Raw genomic sequence first — 12435 nt, 5'->3', positions numbered from 1 at the left:
GCAGAAATTGAGGCAGACATAAGAGATGAAGACTGAAACAGAGATAAGGCCCTTAATATTTAAATTATTCTGTGTGAAGTCCAATTTAAAATATGGGTGTTTTCTGTTTTATCAGATACACAAATGCATGGAAATTTTCCTTTAAAAGTCAAGTTTAATTGAAAGTTTAACTGAAAAAGTACATAAGTATGTCTCAATTTAAAGCTGATAGCACCAGCTATTTTACAGTACCTTCCAAATAACAGTGTGCCACGTTGAATGCTGTAATAAAGTTCCATGTGCACCAATTGTAGAAAATAGAGTTTGCCCTGCACTCTTCCTGACAGCAGGACGGGGATCCACACAGAGTTCACCCAATTTTGCATAAAGGCATAACCACAAGCAGTCAAATGGTGGTGCGGGATGAAACGGCCGATTTAAAACCACTCCTTTCTCTTCTGCCTGTTTTTGCTGTGCTGCCTCTTCCTTATTTAATTCTTTTTCAATAGTTTCCCCTCTTTGGAAAAAATAATCTGAAATATTCCACTAAAAGGCAAAGTAGAAAAATATCACTTTATTCACAGATTTTGTTTTAAACACATAAATATGCAACGTGGTTATTTTACCTTTCAGAGTAAAACCCGGAAAAGGTTACTTCAAAAATCTGTTCTAGTAGAACAAATTAAATGAAAACATTTCTTCCTCTGTCAATGTCTCTATATTATTTCAGGAGAATGTGGGGGTAAAATCTTGTGCTAACATTAATTTTTCTCATTAGCTTTTTATCATGAAAAATTTCAAGAACATACAGAAGAAACAAGATTAGTCTAATGAGCTTCAATACGTAATACTATATATAGCCACCACCTAGATATAACAATTAACTATAAAAAACATAACCATAATTGTTACCATCCTAACATAATTGTTAACAATTCCTTAATATCATTTAATAATACATTTATAATTTCATATAAGAAAAGAGCAATTACTGTCTCCAAACGTACCTTATGATTTCATTCTCAACCACAGTACAGCATGGAAATTAATTATTATCCCAGTGGTAAAAATATAGAAGATACAGTAGTGTAAACATAAATGTAAAATAAAGGAGGTGATAGCTAGCAGTAATTTAAACAACACTGAATTAACCAACCACTCTTTGGGAGCAATCATATACACAACATGCTTATGTTTTTTTCCACAATTATATTTTTAATACTAAAATACAGCTCTCCCTTGGTATCTGTGGAGAATTGGTTCCAGGACTCCCCACAAACACTAAAATCCATGAATGCTCGTGTTCCTTATATACAGTTATGTAGTATGTGCATATAACCTACACACACCCTTCCATATACTTTAAATAATGTCTAGATTATTTGTAATACCTAATACAATGTAAATGCTATGCAAATAGTTGTTGTGCTGTATTATTTAGGTAATATTAACAAGAAAAATAAGTCTATACATGTTCACTATAAACATAACCATCTTTTTTTAATTAATTTTTTTTGAGACACTGTCTCATTCTGTTGCCCGGCCTACAGTGCCATGGCGTCAGCCTAGCTCACAGCAACCTCAAACTCCTGGGCTCAAGCAATCCTTCTGCCTCAGTTTCCCAAGTAGCTGGGACTACAGGCATGTGCCACCATGCCTGGCTAATTTTTTCTATATATATTTTTAGTTGTCCAGCTAACTTCTTTCTATTTTTAGTAGAGACAGGGTCTCGCTCTTGCTCAGGCTGGTTTTGAACTCCTGACCTTGAGTGATCCTCTTGCCTTGGCCTCCCAGAGTGCTAGGATTACAGGTGTGAGCCACCATGCCTGGCCATAACCACCTTTTTTAAAAACATTTTCCATCCGTGGTTGTTTGAATCTACAGATGTAGAACCAATGGATACAAATGGCCAAATGTATTAACTTATCCAGCTTGGTAGAAATACTTAAGATTGACTTTACAAAATGTCTGAGTTAAAATGTACATTTAAAAGATTCTAAATAATTGACTTTAAATAAATATGTATTGGGAATAGCTCTCTGCATGTTTATTTCTACTATTAATAATACCTTAACTAAGATGTTATTACAGGCATACCTTGTTTTATTGTACTTCACCTTTTTATTTTTTTTTTTTGAGACAGGGTCTTCATCTGTCTCCCAGGCTAGAGTGCAGTGGTGTTATAATAGTTCACTGAAACCTCAAACTCTTGGGCTCGAACAATTCCCCTTCCACAGCCTCCCAAGTAGCTGGAACTATAGGCACACGCTACAACACCTGGCTAATTTCTATTTTTTGTAGAGATGGGAGGTCTCACTCTTGTTCAGGCTGGTCTTGAACTCCTGGCTCAAGCAATCCTCCCACCTTGGCCTCCCAAAATAAGCCACTGCATCTAGTCTGTGCTTCACTTTATTGCACTTCATAGATACTGCACTTTTTACAAATTGAAAGTTTGTGCCAGCTCTGTGTTGAGCAAGTCTATTGTATCAGCACCATTTCTCCAATGGCAAGTGCTCACTTCATGTCTCACATTTTGGTAATTCTCACAATGTTTCAAATTTCTTCATTATTATTTTATTTGTTATGGTGGTCTGTGATCAATGATCTTTGATGTTACCACTGTAACTGTTTGGGGGCAGACAAATCACACCAATAGGAGATGATGAACTTAATCAATAAATATATGTGTTCTGACTATTCTATTGAAAGGCCATTCCCCTATCATTCTCCCTTTCTTCAGGCCTCCCTAATCCCTGAGACACAGCAATATCGAACTCAGGCCAATTAATGACCCTACAAAGGCCTCTAAATGTTCAAGTGAAAGGAAGAGTCACATGCCTCTGTCTTTAAAACAAAAGCTAGGAATGACTAAGCTTAGTAAAGAAAAAAAAGCACATCAAAAGCCGAGATAGGCCATAAGCTACGTTTCTTGTGCCAAACAGTTAGCTAAGTTGTGAATGGAAAGGCAAAGTTCTTGAGGGAAATTAAAAGTGCTACTCCGCTGAACACATAAATGATAAAAAAGTGAAACAGCCTTATTGTTTATATGGAGAAAGTTTGAGTGGTCTGGATAGATCAAACTAGCCACAATACTCCCTGCAGCCAAAGCCTAATCAGAGCAAGGACCTAACCCTCTTCAATTCTAAGAAGGCTGAAAGAAGTGAGGAAGCTGCAGAAGAAAAGTTTGAGGCTAGCTGACGTTGGTTCATGAGTTTTAAGGAAAGAAGCTGTAACATACAAGTGGAAGGTGAAGCAGCAAGTGCTAATGTAGAAGCTGCGGCAAGTTATCCAGAAGATCTATTAATAGCTAAGATCAATGATGAAGGCGGCTACACTAAACAACAGATTTTCAATGTAGACAAAACAGCCTTGTATTAGAAGATACCATCTAGGACTTTCATAGCTAGAGAAGAGAAGTCAATACCTGGCTTCAAAGAACAGGCTGATTCTCTTGTTAGTGGCTAATGCAACTTGTGACTTTAAGTTGAAGCCCATACTCATTTGCCATTCTGAAAATCCTAGCGCCCTTAAGAATTACACTAACTCTACTCTGCCTGTGTTATATAAATGGAAAAAACAAAGCATAGATGATAGTACACCTGTTTATAGCATGTTTGCTGACTATTTTAAGCCCACTGTTGAGACTTACTGCTCAGAAAAACAGATTCCCTTCAAAATATTACTGCTTATTGACATTACACCTAGTCATCCAAAAGTTCTGATGGAGATATACAAGGACATTAATGTTGTTTTCATGTCTGCTAACAAAACATCCATTCTGCAGCACATGGATCAAGGAGTAATTTCAGCTTCCAAGTCTTGTATTTAAGAAATACATTCTGTAAGGCTACAGCTGCCATGGATAGTGATTCCTCTGATGGATCTGGCAAAGTAAATTGAAAAGCTTCCGGAAAGAATTCACCATTCTAGATGTCACACAGAACATTTATGATTCATGGAAGAAGGTCAAAATATCAACATTAACAGTTATTTAGAAGTTGATTCCAACCCTCAGGAGTGACTTTCAGAGGTTTAAGACTTCAGTGGAGGAATTAACTAAAGATGTGGTAGAAACAGCAAGAGAACTAGTATTAGAAGCAGAGAGTGAAAATGTGACTGAACTGTGATGATCTCATAATAAAACTTGAATGAATGAGGAGTTGCTCCTTATGAATGAGCAAAGAAAGTGGTTTCTTGAAATGGAATCTTCTCCAGGTGAATATGCTATGAACATTGTTGAAATAACAACAAAGGGTTTAGAATATTCCATAAACTTAGCTGATAAAGCAGCAACAGACAGGGTTTCAGAGAACTCACTCCAATTTTGAAAGAAGTTATACTGTGGGTAAATGCTATCAAATAGCATTGCTTACTACAGAGAAATCTTTTGTGAAAGGAAGAGTCAATCTGTGCATCCTTGTTGTCTCATTTTAAATTGCCATAGCCATCCTAACCTTCAGCAACCACTACCTTGATCATTCAGAAGCCATTAACATTGAGGCAAGGCCATCCACCAGCAAAACAGTACGACTCGCTGAACATTCAGATAAGCATTTTTGGGCAATAGATTATTTTTTGATTAAGGTATGTACATACTTTTTAGACACAATACTATAGGACACTAAATAGACTACAGATTAGTGTAACTTTTCTATGTACTGGGAAACCAAAAAATTGTGACTTATTGCAATATTTGCTTTATTGTGGTGGTCTGGAACCAAACTCACAATATCTCCAAAATATGCCTATATTTCTATATTCTGCATGTATAAAACAAGGCTCAATAGGTCAATAATTTAATAATTAACAAAAGTGAAGCAGAATTAAAATACATGTATACCTGTTTCCAGAACCTAGGTTCTTTCACTATCATATGACATCTCCTAATAGCTAATAGAGCAGTGTTGATAGACTACAGGACTACATTAACAGTAAAGCCTTTTATAGAAGGCTTATTCACTAAATAGTAGTACACAAAAATGCTACTACCTAAGGTAGTATTTCAAATCAATTAACCTTCACATTAAAGTCAACAGAATATTTCCCTTGTGTGTACTATTGTTTATTAAATCCTCTCATGACAAACTTTGTAAAAAGCCAAGCTTCAGCTCAATATATGAAAATTATTTCAAATATCCTGCTATTAATACATGATTTCTTAAGTGATGTTATTTAATCCTTCATACAAGATATAAGTTTGGTACTTAAAAGTCATCTGAACAATTCCCATATAGCTACATGCATGTTTGCTTAACTTTCACTCCCAACTTCATAACAGTGATTTTTAAATTACATTATCATAAGAGAGAAAGGCATTGGTACTTACCAATAAACCTATTGAAGTTAAACTAATATTAAGTTCTTGGTTATGAAGACCAAAGCTACCTGCAACATCTACAACTATTTGCAGGCAAGTGCAAGGCATTGTTGGTAGAAAATCTGTCACAACCAACTGAAGACACTGGAATGCAGTTCTTATCAAGGATTCTCTGAAAACATAAAAGAAATGTATACTGATGTATTTAAAATAAATATACAAAAATCCATATTTTACAATAATTTGAATCAAGCAAAATGTTTAGAATTTGAAGAAAATCTTCTCTAATATAGATCACATAGTATTTCAACATTTATATAAATATCAAAGAGGTATTAAGAAATAAAAAAGTACATTAAAAAAGGAATAGAAAATAAGTATCAATACCATATTATTTCTATTTGTATTTTGCACAACTAACCAAAGAAAACTTAGCCAATGAATGAGAAATGGAAATTGGCTACAGTTACTTTTTCCGCACTGTATCCCCAATATCTAGCAGGGTGCCTAGCATATGTAAATACACACAATTTATTCAATGAATGAAAATGAGCTCTTTCATTCTTCACTCAATAAATAAAACTATAGCTCCCCTATAGTATATATTTATACTATATCTTATTTAAATCTCCAAAGGAATATAAAATTCTATATCTTGTCTGTGAGACAAGAATAAATAAATTTTTTTTTTTTTGAGACAGAGTCTTGCTTTGTTGTCCAGGCTAGAGTGAGTGCCATGGCGTCAGCCTAGCTCACAGCAACCTCAATCTCCTGGGCTCAAGGGATCCTACTGCCTCAGCCTCCTGAGCAGCTGGGACTATAGGCATATGCCACCATGCCTGGCTAATTTTTTGTATATATATTTTTAGATGGTCAATTAATTTCTTTCTATTATTAGTGGAGATGGGGTCTCAGGCTGGTTTTGAACTCCTGACCTTGAACAATCCGCCCGCCTTGGCCTCCCAGAGTGCTAGGATTACAGGCGTGAGCCACCACACCCGGCCAAGAGTAAATTTTGAATTTCAAATGAAGAGAATAATAAGTATTTGGTTTTGTAGAAAAGTTCTGGTTATAAAAAATAATAGAGAAAATGACAATTATAATAACTAATACTTATTGAGTGCTTAGTATGTCATATGTTTTCTAAGTATGTTACATGTATTAATTCATTGCATCTTTATAACAATGCCCTATTTATACATTGCATTTTAGGTAGGGGGAAGAAACTTAAGCTTGATCTAAGCTGACCTCTTTTCACACTTTAATCATCTCAGTATTGGCGGGGCGCGGTGGCTCACTCCTATAATCCTACCACTCTGGGAGGCCGAGGCGGGAGGATCGCTCAAGTTCAGGAGTTCGAGACCAGCCTGAGCAAGAGTGAGACCCGTCTCTATTAAAAATAGAAAGAAATTAATTGGCCAACTAAAAACATATAGAAAAAATTAGCTGGGCATGGTGGCGTATGCCTGTAGTCCCAGCTACTTGGGAGGCTGAGGCAGGAGGATCACCTGAGCCCATGAGTTTGAGGTTGCTGTGAGCTAGGCTGATGCCACAGCACTCTAGTCCGGGCAAGAGTGAGACTCTGTCTCAAAAAAAAAAAAAAAAAAATCATGTCAGTATTTTATAGTATTTAAGGAAATTTATTACTACAAATATTTATGAATAATTAATTTTCCATAATAGTCTCAAACATCTTGATCATTTAAAACTCCTAAACTAGTCATCCCAACAAGATAGTGTGAGTCTTGTAGAATTGCAAACAAGTTATCCAATGGCTATTAAATCTCTCCACTGCAATATTCTACCCTAAATTAAACAAGCCCATACATTCCTTCCAAATATGCTCTTCTTTCTGCATTCCCTATTTAGCTAATGATACCACCATTCACTAAACTGCCTAAATCAGAAATCTGGGAGTCATTTCTGATTGCTATTTTCCCTTTGCCTCTATAGTCAATCTGTTAAGTAGCTCAAACCCATCTCCTTTTATTTCTAGAGAGCAAGTGCAGGCTTTCTCATTTCTCAGCCTCCTTTCCACACTGCTGTCACAGTGATATCTGTCAAATGCACATCTGGTCATCTCATTTCTCTGCTTAAAATTCTAAAATGTCTCCCAAGTGTATTCAGGATAAACCTAAATAGCTTAAAAGCATATAGGGTCCTTCATAATTTTGGCTCTGCCCCCTAACACTGAAGTCCTCTTCTTTTGTGGCATAACAAACTACAGTTATGCATCACTTAAGGTTGGGGATATGTCCTGAGAAATGCATCATTGTGTGAACACCATAAAGCGTACTTACACAAACAAAAATGGTATAGCCTACTACACACCTTGCTATACAGTATAGCATACTCCTCTGGCTGCAAACCTGTGCAGCATGTTACTGTACTGAATACTGTAGGCAACTGTAACACGATAATAAGTATTTATGTACCAAAATACATATAAACATAGTACAGTAAAGATATTATAATGTATAGGACCACTGTCATATATGTGGTCTGTCATTGACTAAAACATCATTGCAGTACATGACTGCACTTTCTTACGAGGATTATACTACTAGGGCAAGAGGTAGTTAGCTGTGTAATCAGAATAACTAGCAAGCACAGTATTTGGAATACACTAAACACAGAAGAAATGTTTAATAAAGAAATTAACGAAAAAGTTGTTTTAAGCTATATCTTAGATTTCCATATATATATATATATATATATATGAAGGTTAAGTTCTAAAACACTATTTGACATCTTATCAAAAACTATATTTATTTTAATAAAACAAAATCAAACCCATCTCTGGATATGTCATAAAATTTGTTAGATTGATTCATTTATTTCCTTATGGGTAAGAACCTTGCATTTTTGTATAAATGTCAAACAGCAATTTTTCCATCCTTCCAAAACAAAGGTAATCTCTAAAAATTCCCTATAGCCGCTTGAGGGTAGAGTTAAGAAAAACTATTATAGGTCTTAGACTTAAGCAGGAAGGTGATACATAAAAAATTACCACTACTGTAAGATTTGAGGATGGACTGATTCCCTTTCTACTTCTACCATTTTTTAATGTTAATTTTTAAACACTTACCCTTGATCATTTCTAATTGCTCCCATGACACCAAGCACTAATGGCCATCCAGGCCCAAGACTGTCTCCCTGACTCTGCAGAATCTGCAGCACACATTCTAGTTGCTTGAGTCGAATATCTGGATGGTTAATATTGGACATCTCCTTTAACGGGTTCAATAAAAGCAACTGCAGCCTCTGAAAAGGAGGCAAGAAACTAATTAGGAAGAGAAGCCCCAAAGACACGAATGCTTTGCTATTGCTTTTTCAGTTTAAATTTACTCACTCAGACTAATATGGTAAATAGAAATTTTTCTACTAAAATAAACACTGAGTATGATTTCTCTGACAGTAACCATTAAAGGTTTATTTTGTCATCTCCCTCTATTTTCAAGTAAGAGAAAAAAAACAATCTTCAATCTTCTGTTAGATTTGGAGTAAATGGATAAAGTAATTACCTTAGTTTAAAAGACATTTAAATTTAAAATTCTCAAGTGTGATATAATAATAGAAACTGTAATATTCCTAAAAATGAATAAGTATAGTAGATATTAATAAAGATAACATAAAATCACAAAATTTGTTGGAGGATAAAAGAAAAGCACTCTAGCCAGGTGTGGTGGCTTACACCTATAATTCCAGTGCTTTGTGAGGCCAAGGCAGGAGGATTGCCTGAAGCCAGGAGTTGGAGACCAGCCTGGGCAACATAGCAAGACCTTGTCTCCACAAAAAAATTAAAAAATTACCCGGCCATGGTGGCATGCCCCTCTAGTCCTAGATACTCAGGAGGCTGACACAAGGAGGATCACTTAAGCCCAAGAGTTTGTGGATGCAGTGAGCTATGATGGTACCACTGTACTTCAGCCTGGGTGACACAGTAAGACCTGTCTCTTAAAAAAAAAAAAAAAAAAAAAGGTACTCTGTTCTATTCCTTTCAGCATCTGAAAGCACTTGCTTCATTTTAAACTTTCTTCTCTCCAAGAGATTCATTTTCTTGGTTCACTGACTGAACAAACATTTATTAAGCTCTCATTATGTGCCAGGTATTAAGCTGGACACTGAATATATTCAAATAAATGGAAAGGTTTTCTTTTTTTTTTTTTTTTTAAAAAAGCTCAAACTAGAGTAGGAAAAAATATGAAATAACTAAAATGTAAGCTCTGTAAGATCTTTTCTGTCTTGTTCATCATTCTATTCCAGGAGCTACACTCAATAATTATTGTATTCTAACCCTATGTTAACTAAACCTGCAGAATACAATTATAATACATTTAATATAATATTAAATGTCTAATTTCTACTCAGTCTTGAAACAATGAAATTTTGGTAGACTTTTTAAAAAACTGTATAAGATATATATGAATCACACAGTTAGGACAAAGAATTCATGACAAAAGTAAACTCTGGAAGTATAAAATAACTTAAAATTATTTAAAAACAAAAATCTATTTCCTTGTGGTTGCTTCTTTCACCACTTGTTTTCTCCCCATGTAAGGGTAGTGAGAGGGAAAAAAAAAATCACACACAGGTAGGACCAATGCAAAAGAGGCCTCAAAGCAATGTCTTAGCACTGTATGAAGAAAGAAACTCGCAGACTGCGAGACCAATTCTAGGTAATTTAACTTAGTTCAGAGCCATTTATAAGGTGTTTGAAGATAATCTGATACTTTCTGTAACTGATTCAGGATCTACATGTAAAACCCCACATTAAAAACCCCACTATTAGAGAATATCATCTACTTGGTAAATTAAGAAAAAAACTACATATGGGGGAGGATTTTATATTAAGCATTCTTCTAAAATAATGAGATAAGGGCTCTCTCTCTTTTTTTTTTTACCTGGTTTTGTGAAAGTGGAGGATCATGGTTAAATGTTAATCCTGCTTTAATAAGTGAAGTTAAAGCTTCTGCTCCCCATTCTCTCATTCTAGAGTTTGGATGCTGGCATACCTAAAGGTATACACGTTTAACAAAAATTAAATATTTAATTTGCATAGTTAAGCTATGATTCACATATCAATTTGAGAAAAGAAACAGTAAAATATTATGTTTTCTGGTTTTTTTCATATTTTAAAAATTATATCAAATGTTCAATAAGCGTTGGAAGAAAAATTATATCTAAAATGTATGTAAGCTTACCTTCTGAATAAGGGCAAGAGGAAGCAGTAGAAAGACAGAAGAAAAAAGATGAAACCAAAACAAGTTATAGAAAAGAAAGGATTTCATAAAAGTATGTCATCAGAGTAAAATAGTAAGCTGATGAAGTTCTTCATTAAATTTACCCTCATAATAATGTACTAAAATTAAAAAAACTATTTGTTGCCATTTGATCACACTGTCCAATAATGAAATATGCATATATCCTTTAATCATTCACAAAAATAATCCCAATAAAATGGAAAAAAAGCTCACATACATCAGTTTTTCTTACTAAGAATAATGCCTTTCTCAAGTTTCTAAAATAACATAAAATAACTCATAGTAACCTAAACCTAAACTATACACAAACATTATGTACTGATAGAAGCAATCGGTTATTAAGCAGCAGCTAATTATTAAGAATCACCCCAACTTGAATATAGGAGAATGTGAATTCCAATAAAATTCCACAGCACTATCTATAATTAGTGATATCAAATACGTTTTCCCCTTTGTAGAAAGCTATTTCACAATCATAGCAAAGACCATAAATGAATAGTATTTACTACTTTCAGCCCCACTTGCCCTGAAGAACTACCTGAAACTGAGGTGGACTAAAAGACTGTATAGTAAAAGAAAGGAGTCCCAAGCTAACAGTTCATTTCATGGATATTTCTCACTTTAAAATTTCACCCATTTTCAGCCAATAAAAGCAATCTATACCTTCACCAAACCAATTACTATACAACTTTAATCCTTTTTTTTTTTTAACTTTAATTCTTGATAAAACATACAGGCTTAAGTAGAGGGTCAGGAAAGGGGAAAACAGTTAATGCTGATTTTTTAAGTTATACAGAATCATTAGTTTAATGTGCATGTCTTTATTAAAAAATCAAATATAATTTTAAGAAAGAGAGTTTACCTCAAGTAGATGGCCAGTTAGAGGTCTCCATAAAATTTCTATTCGGTGCATATTAACTAGACCAGTTTCTAACAATTTGGCAACAGCAAAAAGAGATGGTTCCTAGGGAGAAAACATATTGCATTTTGATATTATAAAGAGAATATTGAGTACTTTCACTAAAAATAAAATAATTATTCTAAAAAGCAGGAATGAAAATAAAATACAATTAGTATAAACTTAACAATAAATATGGTAAAAACCTCAGTTAACATGAAACAAGTCTTCCTGCCACCCTTACGTATCCAGAATAGCTCCTAATTGGAAAAGTTGGTTAGGAAGAGAATGCTTTAATAGGGAAAGGGTACAAATCCAAAAATTATACTAGACACACAGAATGGCTAGTCTTCCAATCAGAAGAAAAGAAGTGTTCTTATCAGCAAAGTTTTGAAATGTCCAGGCTTTATTTATGTGAGAATGTCAGTTAGGTATTAAAAAAATAGAAAGGATCAATTCTACACAAAGTCATGAAATTAAACATCCTGCTGCTGTATGATTATTAGGTCAATATTGAAATTAAGATGGAAATAAAAAGATTCCTCGAACTGAATGACAAAGGAGACACAAGTATCAAAATCTATGGGATTCAGCAAAAGCAGTCCTAAGGGGAAAATTCATAGCCTTAACTGCCTATATCAAAAAGGCAGAAAGATCACAAATTAACAATCTAACAACACATTTCAAGAAACTAGAAAAGAGCAAATCAAACTTAAAACCAGCAGACAAAAAGAAATAACAAAACTCAGAGCAGAACTAAATGAAATGGAAAACAAAAAAAATACAAAGAATTAATGAAACAAAATATTGATTCTTTGAAAAGATAAACAAAATTAACAGATCTCTTCCTCAATTAATCAGGAATAGAAGAAAAAGGACCCAAATAAGCTTGATCAGAAATGCAAAAGGAGATATTACATCTGATACCACAGAAATGCAAAACATCACTATGAATACTATGAAAATCTCTATGTACA

The 12435-nt window shown here is 34.3% G+C and overlaps 1 protein-coding gene across 4 annotated transcripts in view; it reads right to left on the bottom strand.

The window, feature by feature from the left end:
- The window catches only part of MON2 (MON2 regulator of endosome-to-Golgi trafficking), a 106146-nt gene that overhangs the window by 38560 nt on the left and 55151 nt on the right, over positions 1 to 12435 (bottom strand). For all 4 annotated transcript variants that reach the window (XM_012782366.2, XM_012782368.2, XM_076007455.1 and 1 more), the window contains exons 20-24: positions 11423 to 11524; positions 10201 to 10311; positions 8385 to 8560; positions 5306 to 5468; positions 232 to 525 (exon numbers count right to left, since the gene is read on the bottom strand). In XM_012782366.2, coding sequence (XP_012637820.1) covers positions 232 to 525; positions 5306 to 5468; positions 8385 to 8560; positions 10201 to 10311; positions 11423 to 11524 — 846 coding nt within the window. The remainder of the gene's footprint in view (positions 1 to 231; positions 526 to 5305; positions 5469 to 8384; positions 8561 to 10200; positions 10312 to 11422; positions 11525 to 12435) is intronic.

This window comes from Microcebus murinus, chromosome 10 (genome assembly GCF_040939455.1).
Source record: "Microcebus murinus isolate Inina chromosome 10, M.murinus_Inina_mat1.0, whole genome shotgun sequence".
Classification (NCBI taxonomy): domain Eukaryota; kingdom Metazoa; phylum Chordata; class Mammalia; order Primates; family Cheirogaleidae; genus Microcebus; species Microcebus murinus.
Note: the sequence above shows the minus strand (reverse complement) of the source record. Positions and strands in the feature narration are given on the sequence as shown.